General features: G+C 40.2%; 1 protein-coding gene across 1 annotated transcript; it reads left to right on the top strand.

Annotated features, from left to right (window-relative positions):
• Window positions 1-502: 502 nt before the first annotated feature.
• On the top strand, window positions 503-25,150 carry LOC103779529 (girdin-like). Its single transcript, XM_008947164.1, has 17 exons — window positions 503-658; window positions 1,368-1,544; window positions 2,058-2,219; window positions 4,980-5,257; window positions 5,444-5,587; window positions 6,479-6,665; window positions 6,987-7,132; window positions 7,726-7,818; window positions 8,013-8,227; window positions 13,086-13,169; window positions 14,184-14,387; window positions 14,712-14,783; window positions 15,792-15,872; window positions 17,376-17,638; window positions 19,433-19,922; window positions 24,167-24,266; window positions 24,830-25,150. The coding sequence occupies exons 1-16, from the start codon at window positions 503-505 to the stop codon at window positions 24,229-24,231; spliced, it is 2,817 nt and encodes a 938-aa protein (XP_008945412.1). The 3' UTR covers window positions 24,232-24,266; window positions 24,830-25,150.
• The last annotated feature ends 31 nt before the right edge of the window (window positions 25,151-25,181 follow it).

Here is a 25,181-nt window from a genome sequence, read left to right as displayed (position 1 = left end):
CAGCTGGGCTGAGCCATTTGCACAGTCATCCATGAAAGGAGTATGCACCTGCATAGTACTGTGTGCCCTCTCCTTCCCTAGTGCTGCCTCTCTGTGAGCTGGCAGGAAATGGAAATGGATGAAAATCTTGCTCTCCAAATACTTCACATCCTAATTTAGTCCAGGTCCCCCCTGGATTCACTGGAGTGGAGCCAGGAGGAAGAGTGCTGTCATCACACACATACTAATGATCCCAGTAAAGCCAGCACCCAACTGGTATGGCTGAACATGGCTTTTGGGATGTTTCCTGTTCCAAAAGAAAGGAGGACTCAGAACTGGTTTTGGCTGCCATCTTCTGTTAGGTGTAGAGTTAGGACTTTGTATCAGTACTGCAGTGTCTTCATGCTTTTAAACAGAGTCAGCATTCAAACATTTTCTGATGTAGCTGTCTGTCTCCCTCAGAACATTTTAGGATTTAAACCTCTCAGATAATTTTTTGAAATGCAGACTTTTTTGACGTGTGATGTCATTGGCCAGTAGGTACAAGCTTTTGGAGTCAAAATTAGAATCCACACTTAAGAAGTCTCTCGAAATAAAAGAAGAAAAAATTGCTGCTCTGGAGGCTCGTTTAGAAGAATCAACAAATTTAAACCAGCAGCTCCGTCAGGAACTTAAAACAGTAAGGAGAATAAGTTTTTCTGTGAGATTAAATTACTGCTGTGCCACCTATTGGTATTTCTACACTTCACCTTTTGTGCAGGACAGCAAAGGATGGGCATTGTTTGGGTCATGTAAAGCAGGACAAAGGTATGGGTGCTTTTTAGGACTGCAGTAGTACAGGCCCAGTGTTGAGATCACATGGAAGGTGGTTGAGTTTATTCATTGGGTATTGAATATGTTAGGTGGGTAAATAATCTGAAGTTGCTTTGATTTGGGATGCTAACAGTAGTAGTTTTCAGTTAGATTTTCTGATCTACCTTGAACAGCCTGAATTTAAAACAAACCAACACAATCTCCTTGGTTGTAGGACTTATTATAAAAGTTGGGGGATACAGTTGAAATCACTGAAATTCTGATCTACCTTGAACAGCCTGAATTTAAAACAAACCAACACAATCTCCTTGGTTGTAGGACTTACAAGAGTTGGGGAATACAGTTGAAAGCACTGAAATAAAATAGCAAATAGAGGTCTGTTTCTGCTAGATAAGTATTTGTAAGGGCTAAGCTGTTCATAATTTGTACATTGGCTCCCCAAATATATGCAGAAAGCAAATTTACAAACAGAGAAACATTTCTGCTCTTTGGGAAGTGGTGCAGTGATGTAATAAATGAGGATGTAGAAAACGGAAACTTCTAAACATAATGTAAGTTGTCCTAAACAATTCCAGGTGAAAAAGAACTATGAAGCACTCAAGCAAAGACAGGAAGAGGAAAGGATGGTTCAGAATTCTCCTCCAAGAAGTGGAGAAGACAATCAATCTGTCAATAAGTGGGAGAAAGAAAATCAGGAAACTACTAGAGAATTATTGAAGGTTAAAGACCGATTAATCGAAGTGGAGAGGAATGTAAGATGTGTTTTCAATATTATGCTGATTTCAGTGATTTGCTGTGAGCTGTTCCAGTGGTACAAATGAGAGCATGAAGAAAGCAGGCAGTTTATCACCTAGTTTATATACCAAGCAGATTCTGAATTAAATATAGTTTATGAAGCAGCTGGATTCTGCTCTGACAGATGCTGTAAAGCATTTAACCATCATGTAAAGGAAATGTGGAAACCTGAATTTGCCCTTTGGAATCCACAGATATCTCTTAAATCCATCTTACATAATCCTTATTTACATGAGTCATGGAGATTTCTCCACAGGTACCATATTAGTTACCCTTTTCTTCAGTCTTAACCTGTAGTGATAATATCACCACGTGTTACTTTGTTTTATAAGGTGATTTACAGTTCCATTCCACCCTGTAAATCTCTGCAAAGTCGTGCTGCTTCATTTGTTTTGGAGAAACCTTCTTTTTTCCTTGAAGTTCAGTAAAAGCTGTGACCTCAAATTTTCTTTCTTCTTTAATGTTCAAAGAATGCTACACTGCAGGCAGAGAAGCAAGCCCTGAAGACACAGCTAAAGCAGCTTGAGACACAGAATAGCAATCTGCAGGCTCAGATTCTTGCACTCCAGAGGCAGACTGTTTCTCTGCAGGAACAAAATACAACTCTACAAACTCAAAATGCCAAGCTGCAGGTAATATTTTCCTATTTGGCTTGCAAAAATAAAAGTAATTCAGAGCTTTTTCAAATGAAAGCTTGAAAGGTAATGGCAGCAATGTGTTGTAAGTCTCATTTCACTTCTGGTACAGACACAGAAAAGAAAGGAATGTGCAGTCAATCTGCACCAAGAGCAGTCAAGTAGAATTTTATTTGCTGATCACTAGTAACATTCCTAGAAGTTGTTTTTAATCCTTCATGTTTGTAGAGTTTAAACTCTTGACTTTATACTTAGTAGTAGAGTAGATTCTCTTATCCCATCTTCTAAGACATTTTTTTAATTTCTTTTTTAGTTCTAAACTAGGTCAGGGAATTTTAGTATTTTGTAGTATTTTTATAAATAGTGTTTAAAAGAAATATTAAAAGCCATACCTAAGAAGAAAATCAAGATCTTAATAAGTACAAAAGACTTGAAAAAAGACTTTGAAAATTACAGAAATATGTGAAGATTGAATTCAATGGGGGGAAAAAAGGTAATGTGTGACCATGGGAATTGCAAAAATGTTACCCACAGAGTCTTGCAGCTCTTAGGGCCAAAATTCAGATGTCATTCTTCATACTTTTACTGGGTTATGAAATATATCCCTTTTTTCTTTTTTCCCCTCTGATAAATGAAATATTCTTGTGAATGGATCTAATGCTTTTTGGAGCTCTAAGAATCACAGCTACTTAAAAGAGGAAAGACAAAGTCCACAACTCAGCAGAAATAGTAAACAGTGTCAGAAATGATGGAGGGTGGATGGAAATCAGAATGAAGGAGTCTTTAAACAAGCAAACAGCACATTTTGTGGGTGCCTGAGTTGCTATGTTATCTGTTTCTGGAAAGCAGAACACAGTTGTACCACAGATGCACTTTCTGTCTGCCACACTGAAATCTAATTAGTGCACAGTACTCCCCTTTGTGGCAGCAAGCCTGTGAGCTAAACAGAACATGTGTGCACACACTGTCTGCTCTGGTCATTAAAAGCAGTGGACATGGGCACAGGAATATCTCATTTTAAACTGATGAGGATATATTTCTGGGATTCAGAACTCTTTGAGTATTTTGTAATATACTATTTGTCAAAAAACCCAAGAATATCTACGTATCTCCTTTTTTGCCTGACAAATCTTAACTGTAGATATTTCCAAGTATTGAGGCAGTGAATTGGGAAGAGGAAGCATTTTCTGCCTTTTCTTTTTAATTTTTTTTGGTGGTAAACCTCACCAATGTGATTTCTAGTGTTGGGGGTGACTGAATGACATTAGACCTAACAGACTGAGAAAGGGAGTTCTCCCTTGAGAATTCACCTGTTTTGCTCATAGCTTCAGGCAAGTGGCAAGACAACTCTACATCAACTCTAAATTAAAGTGAAAGGTGAAATATGTTCATTAAAATAGGGATGATTAAGTATTAGCTAAATCTGAAGAGTGCACTAAGCTGGTCCACATGGACTATATCAAAAATGTTCTTAGGCAGCAGCAATTCTACTACTCCTTTTGATACCCATAAGGAGCATTCAAGAGAAAAGATGTTTTAAAGGATAACTGGAAATTCTGAACTAAATCAAACTAGGAATTCAGTCTGGGAAGCTTCACAGCATGCACTTGCCATCAGACATGACTTCATTTCCAGTGAAAGGTTCAGCTTTCTCATCTGTAACAAAGAATGCTGCAGTCCCAACAGAAAGGGATTTGTTCCTTAGTAACAGCGTGCACGGGGGTGATAGCCTTTTTTTTTTCTTTAAATAGATACCCTGAGGGTATTAGAAGCCTCAGCAGTTTTTGGTTTTCATGTCTTTAATAGGAAACTGGGCCTTATACAGGTCAGGTGACAAGCACAGGAAGTATCATCAGTTCTTTTAAGATATCCAGGGATTCAGTTAATCCTTCCAGAGGCACAAAAAAGTAAAGTTGCTGTTGATATATATATATATTTTTAATCTGGCTAATGTTGAAGGCTTTAATGTATTAACAGACATTAATACTGTTCTGACATAATTGTTGGAGAAACTGTACTGTTCTACAAGGAGAGTGTTTTCCATCAGATCTCACAGCACATACTTAAAGTGATCAGCTGACATTTACTGTTGGTGGCAGACAAGGGTGAATGGCAGTTCCTCAGTAAACCAGAAGATGGGTAGTTCCTTCCAGGTGCTATTATTTTATTTCCCTTTCTCTCTGTTAAATGGATGCTACTGTGTGTAAAATCTCATTTTTAAGGATGTGTGGATACAATAAGGATATTATGGTGACAGTTGAGATTCTGTACAATAAAAAATAAAAAAAACCCAAACATGCCAGTATGAACATTCCTTTTCTTTTAGTCATGTCATAGATTTGGCTTATGTGATATGAAGATCACAAGTGATCCATTTCTCTGAGATATTTTGGTGCTAGAGGTGTCAGTGCTGAGAGGAAAATGTGCCTCTCATCTAGATAGTGCTTTAACAGATATTTGAAGGTAAATTATAATTTGATTGCTCCCCTTCCCTGCCCCGTGCCAATTTAAGCATATGCTTAAGTGATTTCTTGCAATACTGCTATAAAAATATTGCTGGAATATTTTGAATTTGGATTGTCTGTTAAGATAGAAGTAAGAAAGTATTCCCATAAAAGGTTGTCAGGTGATGGAACATCTAGAAGGTTGCTAAGATGCTAAGGGTTAAACTTGAGAAAACATTCAATAGGAGAAGAAAGACAAACTAATCCAGACTATAAAATTAACTTGCAACTCTTGTCAAATGTTTGACTGCAGGTTGAAAATTCCACCCTCAATTCTCAGAGCACGTCTCTTATGAATCAGAATGCACAGCTGCTGATCCAGCAGTCAGCTCTAGAGAATGAAAACGAAGGTGTGCTGAAGGAACGGGAGGACCTGAAGTCACTGTATGAGGCACTCCTCAAAGACCATGAGAAGCTGGAACACCTGCACGAGCACCAGGCCTCCGAGTATGAGTCTCTGATAGCTAAACATGGGAGCCTGAAATCTGCCCACAAGACTCTGGAGGTGGAGCATAAGGACTTAGAAGATAGGTAAATACTAATATGTATGAGTAAATTTAGTCTGCCATTCCTGAGCAAAAAAACACTGTAACTAAGCATGACTAGAACCAGTATTACTTAAATACAACATTAAGATCTTAAAACTTTGGAAAAAAAATCCATGTTTTCTTGGTATTCAAAAAACCCCCCACACAAATATCATTTTCTTGTGTGCAGGTACAATCAGTTGCTGAAACAAAAAGTGCAGCTGGAAGAATTGGAGAAAGTTCTCAAGACAGAACAGGAGAAGATGCAGCAGCAAAATGAAAAACATGAAACTGTAGCAGCAGAGTATAAAAAACTTCGTGATGAAAATGAAAGGTAAAGCAGAAGTCTGAGATGTGTGTTAGAGGTCTGAGCATTTGCAGGTTAAATGCAAGGTTAAATAAACCTAAACAAGCCTTATATCCTCTCATATTTCTTAATCCCTGATGCTGCAATTCAGGACATATACAATGTATACCTCACAGCAACTCCACTCTGCTAGTCTGTGATACAGGCATTTTAGAAAAACTGAGCAGGAGAGGGGAAAAAACACACACACAAAAAAATATGATTCTGTCCTGAGGATACTGAATTCCACACAGCTTCCTGAGGAGTGCCCAGCCAGGCACTGTGCAGTATGGTAGTGAGCTGTAGAGGGAGCAAGCCACTTTGTGAGAAGCAGCATGAAGATTTGTTCACCTTGCCAGGAGGCTCACAATTCAATACCTCCTACCGTTGGTGAGGAGCACTGGTGGGACCTGGGGGTTGATTTTGGAAAAGGGATGTGGCAGGGCTCAGCCAGGGACAGAGGGAGCCCAGGAATCTATGTACTTAACCTCCACGACTGCCAAATTTTGGACTGTTCCTGTTTACTGACTGTTTTGTGTTGGCAAGAAGTTCTAGCTGTTTTGTAAGATTCTTGTATTTTGAAAAGTGGCCTTTTAAAACTAGTTGAGATCTCTGCATTTAGAGATCCTGTTTTGCTTTTAAACATACAGAGACCCCAGAGTGTGTGGTTTAAAAGCAAAATGCATACCTAGGAAAATTAGACTGAGATGACTTCCCTACAGTATGTGATACTAAGACATTTTTATATATATTCTATGGATTAATGTAGAGCCTTGGAAATCCTGTATTTCCAAAGGACTGTGGACAATGAGTTCAATTCCTTCAGTCTGCCTGTATTCTGCTGTGTATTCTGTATTTCATGCTGTCTTTTAATTCCAGGCTTACTCATACATACAGTCAGCTCTTGAGAGAGAACGAAGTTCTCCAAACAGATCATAAGAATTTGAAAACATCACTGAACAGCTCTAAACTAGAACAAACACGACTAGAAGCTGAATTTTCTAAACTCAAGGAACAATACCAACAACTGGATATTACATCGACCAAACTAAACAATCAGTGTGAGGTATGGGAGAATTATGCTGGTTTTCTTGTCATATCATTATAAAATTGATATACGTGTATTTGTAGATTCATAAAATGATGTGCAGTGCTTGAGAATTAGTCATTGGTTTACAGATAATGAATTGGATCTGAAGGCAAATTAATTTGCCAGTTGTACAGGCAGTACAAAAATTTGGGCTCGTGTGTTAAGTAAACTGCTGTAAGTTATTTAAGGCATCAAAAAGGCTTTTATCAGTTGAGTCATGATTTAGTTAAATATAATTATTTGTGTATAAAGTATGCTCACATCTCTATGCATGTACCATCTCATATGTTTTAACAGCTGCTTAGCCAGCTTAAAGGAAATCTGGAGGAGGAGAACAGACATCTACTAGATCAAATTCAGACATTAATGCTACAGAATAGAACACTACTGGAGCAGAATATGGAAAGCAAGGATCTCTTCCATGTAGAGCAGAGGCAGTACATGTGAGTTTTTAAAACTATGAAATCACTGTGATTAGTGCAGTTACACTAATATCTTTATTTGATTTATATAGAAGTTAATGTGTGCTACTTCTGAAATGTTCCTGGTTTTAAAATAAAATTTTTAGTATGGAAAGTGGGTAACTCTTAACTACAAACATACTTTTAATTCTAAATCATCAGTGCAACAGTGTTCATTACTGATGATGGAAATGAGGAATAAAAATGACACTTTTTCCTCATTCTACTACAAGCAGAGTTCCCAGGTTTGTTTGTAATCTGTAAATGTTCTTAGTGAATTGGAGAGAAGAAAATGTCCTTATCTGAAGGATTCTGTTAGAGCCTGTATGCAATTTATTATTATTAAGAAAGGGGGGAAAATTTGTTGTGTAATAAAGACAAATTGAAGTTTTTTCAATTTTATATCATAACATTAAACATAAGACTAGTTGTTGTCTCTCTGGATTTTTCAACAAGAAATAAGTGAATTCCTCATGAAGGGACCACTTTCAGATGACAGATATCCAAAGGAACATGCTACTCCCACATTATATATACTTTTTGAAGCATACATTGTCATTGATTTCTGTTTACAGTGACAAGCTAAATGAGTTGAGGCGACAGAAGGAGAAATTGGAGGAGAAGATAATGGATCAGTATAAATTCTACGAACCATCTCCACCCAGAAGGTACTGATGAACTTGATGCAGAAATGAACACAGACCTAAAACCTGACGTACTCTGTTCCAGCTGGAAATCAGCATTTGGTTAAACCTCAGGGGAGCAGAATTGTGTCTGTGTCCTTGTGTACAAGTTGGGAAAAGTCTGAAGGTGTAACTGATGTGTTATAAAGGCAGTGAATGTGCTGTGTTATTGATAACAGGAGGGGCAACTGGATTACTCTGAAAATGAGGAAGCTGATAAAATCCAAGAAGGATGTAAATCGTGAGCGTTTGAAGTCCATGACCCTCACGCCCACCCGTTCAGAATCCAGTGAAGGATTCCTGCAGCTGCCCCACCAGGACAGCCAGGATAGTTCCTCTGTGGGCTCAAACTCTCTCGAGGATGGCCAGACCCTGGGGACCAAAAAGAGTAGCAGTGAGTACTGCAAAGCATTTTTTCTTTTAATAATCCTTGGCTAAATGTCTCTTTGATATGATTAAAAATGAAGAGGTGCAGCAAAAGGCTTTGTGTTTTGGGGGATTCTTAAAGAGAATTTTTTGAAGTCTTCAGGAATGAAGCCTGAATTAATTTATTAATGACAGATTTGTACTGACTTCTTGCAAGCTCCTTGAGTGTCCAGGCGGGAAGTCGTTTTTCAGCATTTCTGTAGCTCTGGATGTGTGTGTTAGAACACATGTACAGTGCCTGGGTAAGACAAGGCAGGCACTTTATTAGGTCAGGCAAGCAGAAGCTTTAATGGAATGCCAGGTGCCACCACTAGTACCATTTCTGGTTTCTCCATCTTGTCCCAGCATGAATCCTTCCCCTTGTCTTGGAAGTTCTTTCCAAGCTGTGGCTGTGCCAACATCCTTTAGTTGCTAAAAAAGTCTTCTGCCTGATGGTGTTCCTCCATAAAACCAGCCTTGAAGAATTTTGATAACATTTGAATGTGCAACAGGAAGAGTTAATGTAGAGTCATAATCTCTTAAGCAGATGTAAATTGTTACTCATCCTAAAGATTAGAGTTAAGTGAGCGAGGAGGGTTACAGAGGTGTGGAGAGACTGGATATTCCAAACACAATTTACTAATCCTGGAAGAGGTTAGACTCTGTGCTGCGTGTACATTTATTAATCTCTCTTTTTTGTTACCCACTGTGACTCATGAACTGTCCAGTTTCTCACAACTCGAGAGATAAAATTGCAGCCAAGTTATCAGAATGCAACAATTCTATTTAATAATAATGCACCAGAAGCATTTTTGGCTGTGCATGTAAAAGCATCAGAATGCACCTGGATTAAGGTTCACTTCAAATTTTAGAAATACTTTTTAAAAAAATCTAATGTCTTTGGTTTCAAAAGACAGCAAATTAATATTCTGGTTTTTGTGCCAGTGATGAATTTGCTGTATTAGAAATTATTAAAGCCATTATGATTTTTTTACCTCTGTGCTTATTGCAGAAGCTTAGTGCAAGTTAAAACCATCTAAAAGCACTATTTCAGCAAAATGTAAAATCAGACTTAAGGTATTTTTTTAATAACTTAAAAAAATAGTAAGTTTGAGGGTACATTTTGTCACTTGCATTGCTAACTTGTCAACTTGGGAAGCTTAGCTTTTTTCAGTGTAAGGGTCTGTGAAGGTTCAAAACATGTACTTTTGATTCTTTAAAAAGCAACTGTTGCTTTTACATACAAACTGGAAGTCTTGTGGAGTCCAGGAGTGACTGAAGCTGTAGTGGATGTGCTTGCAAGTGTGTGAGTTTGAATCCAGAGTGTGCACGCTTTGGTTCAGACCATCTGCATCTGTGTCAACAGCTGTGTTCTGGAAGGGCTCTTTTACCTGACAGTTTTCTTTGCATGATACTTGGGACCTTGTGGTGTGCAGTTACCCTCCTGGTGGAGCCATGGTTGACTTTACACTGGCTGATCCTCAAAAGAGGTTTGAACTTGTTCAGACCTCATTAATTTTCTACTCCATGGACCCTGTTCACGTTCCCCTTAATCCCAGTGTATTTATCCACAAACTGGAAGGGCTGATCTAATTCTGGATCTTAACCTTCCTTCATTACACATGTCACTATGGAAACCACAGTATTTGATGGAATTTGGATGAATTCTGTGCCAGTTCAGTGCTGAAGATCTTACTGAGCCAGTTTGCATCTCACAAAGTTAAAAAATATCTCAGTGTGAGGAGTGCAGGTAATGGTGCACATTTTGCAGTCTTTCTTCTGCTTTTAGAATGACTGTAAATCCTAAATATCAAGACAGTGCAGCTCCTTTCTTTTCTGTAAGAAGTGGCTGGGCAGTAGTGGCTTCCCCTGAAAGAAGCTACAAGGAGTAACTGTGAGCTGCTGCCCATCTGTGCAGGTGCTCAGGTATGGTGGCTTCCCACACTGGTAGCAGGCAGATTGGGGTATGGGAAGAGACAGGTCCTGGTTCACCCTGATCTCCTGTGTCTGGGAGTGGAGGTGGTTCCAGAGGGAAGCACCAAGGTGAAATGGCCTGTGTGTCCTTCAGAAGGCAAGAGAAGGCATCTCACATGCCCCAAACAGCAGTCACTGGCACAAGCCACCACTGTTCTCAAAAGCTGGAGGACAGGGAGCTGACATAAACTGATCTTTGAGATGTGCTAGGTTTCCTACCCTACAACCCCTTGAGAGGGAAAGCCAGAGGAGATCCTGACTCCCAAATGCATTATCCTGCTGCTGCCACTACTGAGGAATAGATTCACTGGGGGAGACTTGTAGGTTTTTCTTCTTTTGAAGGTGGTGATGGAGACTGCTTTCATGAGACAGGACACTGCCTCATGCAGATATTTTCAAGGGACCTATTCTCTTACAAAGCTAGGTGATCTTGGCAGAAAAATGAGGTTACCCTGTTCAGCACTTGAGGTCTCACAGGCTGAAGCCCTTGTCCTGTTCCAGAGGCCCTCTGCAGAGGAGGGGATACCTGTATGGCTGTTGCTGTATGCAGCACAAGGTAGTTCCCATGGGATTTAACTTGGATACTGTGTGCTCCTCTGACTGCACCTCTGCTTTTCATATCTGTGTTCAGTGGTTGAATCAGGTGAGTACCACAGATCTGGCATCTGCTTTGTGTACAGCCTTTTTTCTTGGGGCGGGTGGTTTCCACTCTGAGCTTTTGCATAGAAGATCTAAAGCAGGCAAGTGGGAATTTCATTTTTTTCCCCCTGTGGACAAAGAGAGATTCCCTTTGCTAGCTTCCACTGCAGCCATCTCAGATGAACAGCATCCCAAGGAATTAAGGCTAACATGTCATCTTTAAATAGTAGTACCAGCAGCAGACACATTGTATCATAGCAGAAGTAAAAGAATTAATATTGAGCTCCATTTTCCAGTATCAAAAGCCCAGAAGATGTCTGCCTAACACTTTCTTGTGTTCATACACAAAATTATTTGAGGATTTTAATACTATCCATTGAGAATTCCCCAGAGTATTTCTGGCATACAGTAGGAGGATTACGAAGTGGAATATGTCCTGATCAGTGGAGGCATTCTGCAGCACTCATCAGTCACTCTCAGACTCAGAAAGCAAGAATATGTTCATAGAATACTGAAAAGAGAAGGAAAAGTTAATGAATTGTAACTAGAGTCCTTTAAATAGATGATTACTAAGACCAAAATAGTTCTTCTGCCATCCTGTTTTTAAAATCTTGTTGGAATAAAGGTGTAAGGGTGAAAGCTGCCAAAGCTAACCTTTGTGGTGTCCTGTTTGTTTCTGCTGTAGCTCTGCCATTCCAGGAGTTTTGGCAGGACATTTCTTCAGTCTTAGGCTATGCAGAAAGAGCTCACTTAATTCCTCCTCTCAAGGAGGAACTGCACGTTACCAAAAGTCAGGTTTTGATGTACCATTTCCTGGGCATCAGTAGCTGCACTGGAGTTCTCTGTTTGGTACCATTGCCCAGGGCCCTGTGTGTGTCCTTCTGTGAATGAGGTGACACACAGATGACAAGAATGATTCTGGAGTGTCCTTTGATCTTCTGACTTGAAGTGCAAATGCAGACTAATACAATGGAGAGGGAGGTTTCTTGCTCTTTCCAGGTAGTTCATGTGCACTTTTAAAAGCTTATGTATATATATGTACTGCTGTATGACTAGCTGCTGGTGGAGCAGAAAACCCAGACAAAGGTCATGTCCCAGAATTGACCTTGGAGAGAGAAAATATGCAGATCTTGGGCTGATAGACTGGACTACAGCTTTCATATCTGCATAGATAGGAACTTCTTGGTAATTTCATTACCTCTTTCCTTCTGGATCTGTACATGCCAGTTGTGTGCATGTGGCTCCTGTATGCTGGGCAGTCAGCTGATGCATTTATCATTTATCTGATGCTTCAGAGTGCAGGTTACTAATGCAGAATGGCTGAATCTAAGGACAGGAGTAACCTGTGACTTCCCCCTCTTCCATCTTTTAGCACCATTTGTAGTTTTAACTCTGCTCCCTGATATTATGTGATTCGATTTTCCTCTTAGCCCTCCTAAAATGTGAGAGCAATGCTCACATTTGGATTTTCTTTTGCTCTTTTTTTTATTATTCTTCTTTGGTATTTTTCAAGCTAAAAAAACTGTATCCTATTTCAGCAAATGAATCATGATTTAATTTTCATATTACAGATTTGAAGTGGATTATTTTAGTAAAATATTGAAGTTACTTGCACACAAATAGTAGATCGAACATAAGGTCCATGTAATTCTAACACAAGATAGTAGATGACCAAAATTAGTAATGAGCACAAAATGTAACAAAGACTGATAATAGCTTGCATCCTACTAGAGATGCAGGGCAAAGCATGACAAAAGTTATTAATGCCAAAAGATAATGATGTGAAGATGTTTTAAAGTAGAAATTGTACTTGGGGTTGCTTTCATTTCAAGCTTTTTTTGCCTGACATCTTTCTTTGTGTTCAAGAAATGTTATTTTTCATAGAAGAACTATATAATTGTCTGAGTCTATAATCATCTGCAGAGAAGTTACATTTCTTTTCTCAAGAGCCTGAGGATTAGAACTTTCAAACTGTGTTACACGCTTCACCATTATTTTTGGTACATTTCTGAGTATACTAAAGTTTTCATAATGTAGTTTTCATATTTCAGTGTAGTTTTCATATGTCATTGCCACACGGAAGCATGAGAATGATAGTTCTTAGCCTAGCCTACATAGCTTAAACTCAGACATTCATTTCTGTCCTTAGTTTCAACATTTAACTTCCATCTGTTCTTCTCCCTTTTTTCTTTCATTTCCCTGTTTCCGTTTTTCCTCATGCTATGACATAAAAGTGGTTGCACTGAAAAGACTGCCCTTTTTGAGGAACAGACCGAAGGAAAAAGACAAAATGAAGGCCTTCTACCGTCGCTCCATGTGTAAGACTTTCTGACAGTTCAGCTTCTTTCAATGGCTACACTGGCTTCCATTACTAATTTTTCACTAACCTCTCCCTGGACTGCGCTGTATTTTTCCTCCTATTTTGCAATGTGCAAGTCCTGCTACAATACAAGGAGCTGGAGCTTTTTCTTTTTTCCTTTTTTTTTTTTGAAACCTTGGCACTGAATACTTTGTATATATATATATATATGATATATGCACCTGTGCACACACGCAGACACATACCCCCACATACATATATATATTCAGTGCCTTGTGACTGCATATACTTGTATACATAGTTGCCTATATACACATGCCCCTATGTGTATATAAATTTACAGTGCACCATGTTAACAGTTCCAGATGACACCTTTCCTGAGCCTTTTGTTAAGGAGTCGCTGTAATTTTGGTGTTTAAAGAAAGTGTAGACAATAGCACGAGGCTGTATGGTGGTCTGTCACTCTGAGTATCCATCAGTTGTCGTTGCCACAGTGTTGTATTATATTGGTTTTGGTTTATTTTTTAAGGAGGGGTGGACAGTTTTCTCTAGTTTTGTAACGTAAAGGTGAATACCATCAGTTGTCATCTTTCCCAGATCCTTTTATTTGTTATTTTGTAGAATGCAGTATCCCTGCAGTAACCTGCACTGTACAAGTGTCCCGTATCATTGTTGTTATATTGTATTAGCACCTTTTCCCATTTTCTCCCTGTTCATTCCACTTTATCACTGCAAACAGTTTATCAAGGCTTCTAACACACCATCGCAGCGCAAGCATGGCGATTAAGGCTGATAAAACCAGCTTTGAGAAGCACACAGAGCTGAAAGGGGTCTGTGACTCTGCACACTTGTCATGCCTTGAGCTGGCTGCATGTCACGAGCTCGTGTTTGTATCTCCCAGTACTCGATGCGCTCGTAACGCTTAGAAAACTGTCAGACCTTTTGCAAGACGAGTGAGAACCGGGGCAAATACATTGACCATGCTGATCATTTGCTTTCATTTGCATCCCAGCCATGAATGACCTGGTGCAGTCCATGGTCCTAGCAGGAGGACAATGGACAGGTAGTTCTGAGCATCTGGAGGGTCCTGATGATATATCTACGGGTAAAAGGAGGAAGGAATTGGGAGCTATGGCCTTCTCTACTACAGCTATCAACTTTGCAGCTGTCAACTCTTCTACAGGCTTCAGATCCAAGCAGTTGCTAAATAATAAAGGTATAGGTAGAAGCTTTTTGCACCGTGATGTGACTATGTGTAACAGCAATTTCATCTAAATATTAGTTTTACTTGTATTTTCTTTTCTTTTTTTTTTTTCTCCAGCAAAAAAACAACCTTAATAATTGAGTTGCAGTGCTAAGATACTGAATAGGTTTAATAATTGCCATTATAAAATGTTTCAGGATTTTTTGTACAAAATGTTACCTAAGTAAAACTGGATTGGTTTGGAAAATATTTTCATATATTTTAGAGATGATAAATATTTCAATAATCTTTTACTTCTATTTTATTTTACAACTTCTTTTATGTCTCTGTGTATAGATACTACATCCTTTGAAGATGTAAGTCCACAAGGTATTAGTGATGATTCTAGTACAGGATCGAGAGTTCATGGTAAGATGTGAACTTTAATTAAATAATTAAGGATGTATTATGTGAATGTTAAGGAAGTATGCAAAAAAAAGTGACTGGCATCATTACAAGTGAGCATGCTTCCTGTGATTTGCATATCTTGTCAGTGTATACTATCACTTCTTCAGACTGCTCTCTCTTTTCTTCCTTCACTACTTCAGATGTTCTCTATCACTCGTAGAAAGTGTCTATGATGGGCATCTGAACAGGATCAGAACATGTTCCCTCTTAAAAATCTATTTGGAGTTAATAGTAAAATAAAAGTTGTCATTTCAGTCCTTTAAAAAAAAACCAAACACCACAACCTGGCCAGATTTTTCAGCCTAAATTATTCATCTTAATTAGTACTTAACGATTTAATACTTAGTGACACCTATATTTGTCACATGCTGTATTTTATGAAAACGTTACATTTTCCTTCAAGCAAAGCTATGAAGTGAAAGCTGTAACAGATTGTTTAGAAGTGAAGCTTTAACTCTAGTATAAACACTTTAGTATAAGCCACAAGCATGTTTGCAGATGGTGACAGTGCATTTCCCTTGTATTGGATAGGAGTACAGGACACTGTCTGTGCAGATGCTCTTGCTCCTCCTGTTCGTGGCATTTCAACAATGTGCAAGGTTCCTTGTCAAATCTGTTGTAAGTGACCTAATCACAAGCAGCTTTCTGCATGCCCATCCTTTGGTCTGTAAAACCCTGGTTTCCCACTAACCAGTCAGTTTCAACTCTAAACATACACTCTATTTCTCTTTTCCTCTCCCTTCTACCTCACTATTCCTGTAGTGCCCTTTTCTAAAGTGTCCTCTTGGACTGCCTGGAAATCCCTTCGCTTTCTGATCTGTAAGAAACCACTTTGTTGAGAATGGGCATGCTCAGCCTGTGAAATAGTGCATGACTCCTGCCTCTGAGCATTCTGTGATCAGAATGTAAAGGTACCGTGTCACCTGCTGCAGTTCTGTTCATCATGGTGTCTCCTAATTTTCCATTTAGCTTCCAGACCAGCCAGCCTTGATAGTGGCAGAACATCCACTAGCAATAGCAATAACAATGCCTCACTCCATGAAGTCAAAGGTATGCTGTAGGTGAATTTCCATACATGCTTCATTTCCATTATTTTCTCCTTAAGATCATCTATGTAGGTTAAAAAAATACAACCAAGAAATTCCCACCGGATACCACTGAATGTTTTTCTTCAAGCATTTTATAGCCTTTGTTCCCCAAATCAGGAAACAATACAAGTATCAACAGAACTTGTATTTTTACTAAATACTGAAAGGACAATATGGATATCTATTATAAACATCTTTTAAACCAAACCTAACAATGCAGCAAAATACAAATTTTGCCCCCAGTTACTTTTAAAATCACTTATTTTTTAAGCAGAGAAGCTGTTCTGTTCTTTCTTGTCATGGTTTAGGGACAAAAAAGACAATCAGAACTTTGAAACTTTTTTTTTCTGGTTTACCCCAAACCAGGACATTTCCTCCTAGCATCTGGCCTCACGTACACTGCTGCTGTAAAGCTGTATAGTGTACAATAAAAACTGGGCAAGCTGGCATCCATAATTCCATCCTGCAAATTTGTATATTTTGTTTTTAAAAGATGAATAACCTTCCTGTATTTAGCAATATTCTCTAAACCTCACCTGTTACAAGCTTTGGTATATTTTTGTTCATAATGGCCGTTCTAGCTGAAGACCATTGTGCATACTAGAGTAGAATGCTGCCAGCTTAAGACTTATTTAATATCCATGGCTTGCACTTATTAAACAGTATCACTTTGTTTGGAAATTGAGAGATGAATTCTAGCTTAAGATTTTTATTTGTTTATTTTCTGTTGGATTCCTCTCTTCTGTAAAAGATCCTTTGAGATAGCCCTGGCCCCAATTTCTATACAGTATTAGAAATTCATGCTGTAAGCAATTTCTCTTTCTTTAAACTGAAGTTCATTTTTTAGGAGTCACGTGAAGCTGGAAATACTGGATTATTCATCAGTATTTTAAAAGCAATTCTCACTTATTGAAAAATAAAAAGAACTGGTGTTGTGGAATTTATTTTGCATTCAATGCCATATGCTTCCTTCAGGTCACAGTTGTAACAAACTATAAGTAATGGCAGAACCTGTTGGAGAAACAGCATTTCTAAATAGTTCTTGTTGAGGAATGGGGATGAAGAAAATATTTTCTTTCCATTCTATTCTTTGTATTTCATTCACTGTAAAAGTCATTAGTAGTGTATTAGAGTGTGTGCCTCACAGCAGTGCTGAGCAAGAGTGGAGGTGTTTCTTTGCCCCCCTGGATTGTAGGTGGAGGCCCAGATTATAAATAAAAGGCATTTTTTTGTTCAAAAAAAAGCATGTCACGTTTAACAAGCTGTAAGAGGTAAGTCAGGGGAGTGCAATTGTATTAGTGTATTTGGGTTGAGTGAAGGAGCACAGCTGTGTTTTTAGGCTTCTAAACAGAGTTCCTGTTAGTGGAAGGGGGTGAGGTTCCCCACTGAAGTGAGGCTGTGCTGTTTAACAGCTCTCAGGTCTGTCTCTTACGGAAACCCTCCATGCCCTTCACCCCAAAAGCAGGTGCAGCTCCCAGCCAGAGCAGGCCGCAGAGCCACAGCAGTGGGGAGTTCAGCCTGCTGCACGAGCACGAGGCGTGGTCCAGCAGCAGCAGCAGTCCTGTGCAGTACCTGAAGGGCCACACGAGGTCCAGCCCCGTGCTGCAGCAGAGGCCGCCCGAAGCCCCGGAGGGTCGCGGCAAGCAGGCCAAGACCGGCTCTCCGGGGAGTGAAGTTGTCACCCTGCAGCAGTTCTTAGAAGAGAGCAACAAGAGTACCTCAAGTGAGGTCAGTGTAAAAAATATTTTAACTACTTATTATCCCATATATGGGCACAGAATTAATAGAAGACTTTTCTAGTGAGTAGAATTGCTATAAAACTTTGTGGGTATTCTGGTTACGTCTGCGTGAAGAAGTGACATGGACTGTACCCTGATAAACCCTACTTGCTGTGCTGCACACAACATCATTTGGAGTTTCACCTCTTGGCCCTTTCTGGGTTACTGAATTAGGAGAGAAAGTCAGTCTTTGCTGCACAGAATTGTCCCACATGCTGATCAGAACACTCATCAGAGTTCCAGCCAGCTGGAAGGCCATAAATCCAGAGGAGGTGTCCTTTTCTTCTTTCAGTTCAGCACTTGTGTTCAGTGAAAGCTGTTGTCAGATCTGTCTTACATCAACAGGAAGGAAGATGCTTTACTTCATTCCCCAGGGAGAGACTCTTGTCTGCTTCAGTTTCATCTTCTGAACTTTGCTGGGCACAGAATCTGACCTCAGAGCTCACTGAAATCTGAGAGGAACAAGCGAAAGAGAATGTTTCTGTAAATCAGTGACAGTTTGTTAGAAGCCCAGAATCACCTTGTCTCTACTAGTCTTGTAATTCCTCCATCACCACTTCTTGAGTAGATCTGTCTGAAACCTCAGCGTGCTCTAGGGTAAAGCAGACCTGTTACTGTGACTAGGGCCTGTCAAGAGTTAGGATTGGACTCCATTGATTTTTAATGCCACAACTGAAATGGAAAAATCTGCATTCACAGCAGATTGATTTGGGGTAGTCTGGTGTAGTGGTCTGAGTCTGGACTATGGGTCTGGATTATTTTTTTTTTGAAGGCACTTAAAATGACCTCTTAGCTGTGTTCTCTCTGACAGGGACTCTTGATTTGTAAGGCTTAGACAATACTCTTCTGGCAATAGAAATAAACCACCTGACACCTCAGGTCCAGTCCACTGCTATTCATGGGTCAGAGAATCCCTTTCATAACATCACTGAACCACTCAGGCCGGGAGGGTATTCAGGAGTTCTCTCTGCAGTCTTCTGCCAGAGCATTTCCTTAAGGCTCTTAGCTTAATTCTTTCCAAATTGTTTCTTTTACCATTTTGAATTAGACTCCAGTTCTTCTCCTCCAGGTCTGTAAATAGTATTCACCTGAACTTTTTTTTTTTTCTAGTGCTGAAGTCTTTTCTTCAAAAAGCAAAACCTGGGAGCTGGCCAGTCCAAGTTTAGGCACCAAGGGTGACTAAAGGTTATACTGTCTATTGCTTCCTGAGAGTTTTGTCTTTTAGAATCTTAAAGGTTGGAAAAACCTCTTAAGATCAAGTCCAGCTGTCACCCAACACTACCATGACCATTAAACCATATCCCCAAGTGCCACATCTACACTTTTTTTTAACACCTCCAGGAATGGTGATGATTTGAGTGAACAGAAAATTTAAGCTTTTAGTTCTGATGATCAGTATAAATTAAAATAACAGTTCAGATTAAACAGGTTAGAAGGCATTGAGGAGTGATGTCAGAGGGTGAGTGAGAAGATGAAGTTGTGATCATCTGATTTGCTGAGCTAATCAATATTACAGATACTAATTCCAGATAGCTATGAATGGTCTGACATCTCATTTTCAAAGTGCTTGCTTGTAAGCTGTACAGAAAACTCAGGTCTGTGTACCTCTGTAAATGTTTAAAACTGAGAACTGACAAAGGCAAACCATTTTAGAACTGTTCTCTGTTCACATCCACAAAGACTGCCGAAGGAAAGGTCAAAACGCCAATTTGTAAATTTATAAGATGTTTCCTCTTTTTGACAGTTGAAATCTGCAAGTGAAGAGAATCTTTTAGATGAAGTCATGAGAAGCTTGTCTGAGTCTGCGGAGCTGGCGGGAAGGGAGAAGCTGCGGAAGCAGCCGCCCGCCGGCTGTGGCATCGTGAGGTCCTTGAGTGTAAAAAACACCCTTGATTTCCCTGATGGACGGTCCCTTAAACCAGAGCAGCTTGTGAGGCCCAGCCTTCGGAAAGCTGAAGATCCCTACTTCACCAGCTCCCCAGGGAAGTTCACCTCGGGCGCTCAAAGGAAGGCCAAGTCGGTGAAAGAGAAGGCACAAGGCAGCGTGTCGCAGCGACCGCCGAGAGATTGCAACCCCTACGCCACCCTGCCCCGTGCCAGCAGCGTCATTTCCACGGCTGAGGGCACCACCCGCAGGACCAGCATCCACGACTTCTTGTCCAAGGACAGTAGACAGCCCGTGTCAGTTGATCCAGCGCCGCCCGCCGCTGACAGAAGTGTCCCGCCAGCCTCCAGTGAGTACTCAGCACAGCAGTTCTCCTCTCATTTTTCTCCCTGTGTGGCTTACAGAGTAGATTGTGTCCCCGCGAGCGATGCGGCTCGTGCAGTTACACCACGTAACGTAGGAGGTAACTCTGTGCCTAAGACGTCCAGGACGGAGAGTTCTCATTTCCATGAGAGGACTTGGCCAAGCACGAGCCTGTTTCACAGTAAAGCCAGTAGATCTGGTGATGACAGCACGAGAGTGCTCACTGTGGCTCAGCCATTCTTAGCCCTTAACACTGAATTAGTTAGCAACATAAGTGGATTGCCTCAAAGATCTACACCAAAACCCAGTGATCAGGCAAATCGTTCCGCGTTTAGACCGGTACCACAAAATCCAGAGCAGCCTTCTGCTCCTCTGGCATCTGATCATAGTGACCTACGGTCAGTTCTGTCCAGTGAGTTTGTTCCTGCCACCTGCAGCAACACCAGTGAGCCTGAACCCCCACTGCTGGTTTCTGAAGATACTAAAACCTTGTGGTACGAGTACGGTTGTGTATGATGGGGAAGTTGTGTTACCATGATACCACATACCTATAGTCTGAGATGACACACAGGTGTCCTCAGTGGCCACTGGATTTAGAGCAGACTTCACCACAATGAGAAAATCCTCCCGAGTTAGGTCTGTGGGTCGTTGCTTTGTGAGGACGATGGCAGAGGGCTCAGTCCTGTACTCTTGGCATGTTTGAATGTAAAACTGTAACCTCACCAAAGTTTGCATGAAACATTAATTGCACTGTATATATTTTTGCATGCCTTTAAAAGTCTTTATGCTACAAGTTATTTTGGTTTGTCACGCGTCCCAAACGTTTTGGTGTTCCCTGTACATGACAAATGCACGTTGAACCCTTGGCATGCTGCACTGCCAGGAGGGGCACAGGGCCAACACAGGACTCCTCAGTGGTGCCTTCAGGGGTAGCAGGGACACGTTGGTTATGTGTTTGGAGCAGAAATACCTTTCCCCCCTTTCTTTCAGAAACAAGATACTAATGAAAATACACATTTTAGAGAGATTTCAGTGTCTTGCCCTTTTCGTTTATGCCACATCCTGGCATAAATGCACTTTGCACAAGGAGCACGTTAGAGCCCAATAATTCAGTGCCTCTGGCTTGCACAATAAATTGCTGTTCATAATTACTAAAATACTTGAACTTTAGTGAATACCAAGACCATTCATAATCCTAAACAACAATGGTAATTCTTACAGAGGTAATAAATAGTCACGTGATACACAGCACTTGGAAAAAATGAGCCTTTCCACCTTTTTCCCTTTTCTGTGCTTTGTCTTCCCCATGTGTACCAATGTGGTCAAGTGTATGGTGTGATTAGGAGTCAGGGAGCAGCTCTATGAGACTCCTCGTGATGTGTGGCAATAAAAGGCTGTATGGATTATGGTGGAAATTCATTTTTTCTTCTTAATGAAAGTAACACTAATATAATAGAAAACAAGATGTGTAATAAAAATAAGAGGAAAAAAAAGAAAGCATAACAAAAAAAGAAAAAAATAACAAAAGTTTGCTTGCAAAAATTATAGGTGTGTAGGAATGCTTAAGCCAATAACTCATTAAATTCCAGATGACCAGTTGACAAGAAATGTTGAAAAGTAATTACTCAATATGCCACTGTCTCTGCAATTGCTTGAAACTTCTTAATCATAAATATAAACACAAAGAGTTTACAGTTGTATCATACTCTAACTGCAGTTACCTGAGGCTTTAGGCATTAGCACTGTTTTGCAAGAGGAAATAGTTACTGACAGTTCATGTAGACCAAATTACATATGCTAGAAAAAAACATAATGAAAATACATCTAGAGGGAAAATATTTTAAACTGGAAATAAATCTCAAAAATAACAAATGTAATACTCTGATTTCTCCTATTGAATTTATTTTGGCAGCAGTTTTAGAGGCAGTCATGGCACTGCTGTGTGGGCTGAAGCTTTAATTCCTCAGAGTTTAACTAGAGAGGGGTGGAAGTGCTGCCAACACAGCGTTCCTCCAGGGAAAGCAGGAGGCATTCATCTCCTACCTTAGTCTGTAAGGTCTCCATTTCATGCAGGAGAATTGGGAATAAAATGTGGAGATAGCCCTTTGCAGAGCTCCAGCTGCACTTCAAGGTGGGGAAGAGGAACGAGGGAAGATGGGACGTTTCAAAGGCATTCTGTGGAGGGTCAGGTTCCTGTTGGGAAGTGAAGCAGCCATCCCTTGCTGTGGCTGGAGGCAGGCACTCGCCCCCAGCCACTAGTCCTGGGTGGATGGATTCTTACTCCTCTGCAGTGTTGTCCTCAGCATGCTGTTAGTTAATGCTGTATTCCCTCCAGAAGCATCTCGCCCTTAAAAAACCAACCAAACCCAAATCTGAAATATTACCTTCATTTCACACACTTTTACTCTCACACAGCAAGATCAGCCTTCTGACCTTGGGTCACATCATTAGATTTTGTCTCCCCTCATCCATAGATGTGTTTGAATTAGCTTTGAGATGAACACTGCTGTGATCTGAAGCAACATGTGCAGAATACCTTTTGCAAGTTATTTATAGAATTAGATGGAAAATCCTTTTAAGCTCAGAGTATGTGCTGTAAACTCACACTGTGCTACCAGTATCTGTATTATTGTTCACTGCTGGCAAGGCTGTGTCGTGCAGTGCAGCTGCTGGTTACCATCAGAGCACAGTGTGTAGCAGAGGTGCTATCTTCTGGTTAGATCAGCTGCTCTTGTTGGAGAAATGGGATAAGCTTTCAGGCCTGCTCTTATCTGCTTTGCCAGCCTTGCTTTGCGAGGTCCTGAGAGTGCCACAGCTACACAAAATACCAGTATTGTCTCTAGAGAGGTTTACTAGAGCTCCTCAGCATCACCACAGAACCCAGATTGTAATCACGAGCAAGACCTGAGTCCAAAGTGGAGTCTTGGAGGTTAGGCTGTGAAGTTAAACTCTGCTATCAAGGCAACAAAAGCACCTTTTTGGCAGCCACCGCCCATGGGGCACTTCAGTCTGCATTGTTTCATCTTTTTTTCACAGCACTAAGCTTTCACATGCAAACCCAAATCAGATAGTGGTTAATTATGCCTGATATTTAATGCTCCTTACCCTGTGTTGTTACCTTCCTCCACTGCAGGAGGGCAGCACCGAAACAGCTTCTCTTAAACACAAAGGGCTGCAGAGAGACTGAGTGTGTCTGCGGACACCAGTGCCTCGGGTCCTCTACAGGAGTTCTAGACTACCCGTGTCCAGCTCAAGCAACTATTGTGTGTGATTTAGGAAACTTGTAATGAATTGCATTTCAGTTCTGAGGATAATAACTTCCTGTGCTCCTAATTTTGCTGCACTGACTTCAGCTGCAGCAGCGAGAGCACACTGCGAGAGCCTTCAGTGGCTCTGAAAAAGAAATGGCCAACACTTGTTCATTTTGTGTGAAAGACAACAAACGTTTTCATGCCCAGAAGGATTATTTTCCTCCCCATTTTTAACAACAGCATGGTGGAGGTCTGTTTTGGTCTGTGCTCAGCTAGCAGACAGATCAGTGAGATTCCTTTCAGACCGAATCGCCGCTGCCCCTTCAGATGGCTGACCTCAAACACACGGGGCACCCCTTGATCCCTGCTGCCTCCAGGAATGATAAATTAGAGTTTTGCATGGTAATTTTAAACACTAAATATGTGGCTGCTGGCCAAAAACAAAGCTTTTGTTGTTCAGGTGCAATAATTTGCTTGCAGTTACAGGATTGCTTGATGCTTTGCCATAAGGGAGTAGTAAATGAAGACACTGCATTTTGCACGTTCAAGCTGTTGCATGCAAAGATCATTTTCTGTTTTGCAGAATGGAATGTGAATGTTTCTGTCACTGTGTAGCAGGTAAAAATGCCAAGATGAGTTTAGTTCTCTGCTAGGTTCAGTCAGCCTCCATTACATGAGATTTACCTTTTTTTTTTAATACAGGCATGGGTTAGTTTGTCTAGTTATGTATATCTGGCTGTGGCTTTGCAAATAATACCTGGCTATTCTACATGTAAAGCTGAATTTTCATGAGTGTAGTTGAATAGCCATTTCCAGTGAGTTTCTCCTGTCCCTCTCCTCTGTCCTTCCCTCTAAACCAACAAAAAAGTGTTTATATATCCTTTAGCTCTACTAATAAGTAGAATGTGTTTTAATGCATGAGGGTTTTTTTCATGTCCTGATAAACACAATGAATAACTTGAAATGCTTTTCTCTGCAGATGTGGAAGCTATCCCAGAAAGCAGAAATTCAAAAAGCAGGTCTAGGGAGCAACAAAGCTCCTAATTCTATTACCCACTACATGAGATGTGGGCCAAGTGGTGAGTTTCCTGCCCAAAATGTAAATGAGATTAATTTCATTTACAACAAACTAACAGCATTACATATGAGAACAAGTGCACACTGCATTAACCAGATGTAAATACTGCTTGCTTACCTGGCTTCTCTCTTGCTTGTTAGTTAAGCCAGAACAGGCTGTTTTGCAGCAGTTATTTTGCCTGTGCAGGCAGGGGACTTCATCCCATTTAGCCTTTCACCTGTAAAAATGACATTTATTTTCATTTTTCCAATCTCCTGAAGAAGAAAGTTCAAAGAAATCACAGTAAGAAGTAATTTGAAGTCAGTTCTTTGAATAGTTTAACCAGAAGAATAAACTGAAAGAACAGTTTAACCAAGCATATGAAGTAATCTATGCTACAAGGAAACTGCCATTTTATAAAGCTTGTCTTTGGCATTCTGTCCTCCTCTTGACTTCATTAAAACACCTTTGGTGCATGCTATTAGTGCTGTTAGTTCTGTTAGCAACTTAACTCTGTATTTTATACTTCTACGCTTTAAGCTTTTCTTATGTTCTTTTCTCTTTCTGCCTTTCAACTGAACACAGAGAGAAAAGTGTCCTTCAGTATCTCAGTGTGAAGCCTTTATATCTGAAGTAACAAGACAGCGACTGTAGGAATCATTAATAAAAATTAAGGGAATTTTTTACATTCTTCATGACTAGAACAGGCAAGAAATAAAAACCTACCTACCTACCTTCCTTCCTTGAATCAAGGAGCTCTACTGGAGTCTACTGCCGAGAATCTGTAGATGGTCTTAGGAATTATTGCACATTGCACTGTTAAGATCTACTGAATAAAGGACAGTTCTCATCTCCCTAAGGACCAAGAATTTTAAGGTCTCAAGAATTACTCCAGGGGAAAAAAAAAAAAAAGGAAAAACAAATAAAAAACCCACAA

The sequence above is a fragment of the Merops nubicus genome, unplaced genomic scaffold (assembly GCF_000691845.1).
Source record: "Merops nubicus isolate BGI_N331 unplaced genomic scaffold, ASM69184v1 scaffold27330, whole genome shotgun sequence".
Lineage (NCBI taxonomy): Eukaryota > Metazoa > Chordata > Aves > Coraciiformes > Meropidae > Merops > Merops nubicus.
The sequence above is the reverse complement of the archived record's forward strand: the minus strand, read 5'-3'. Positions and strand labels throughout refer to the sequence as shown.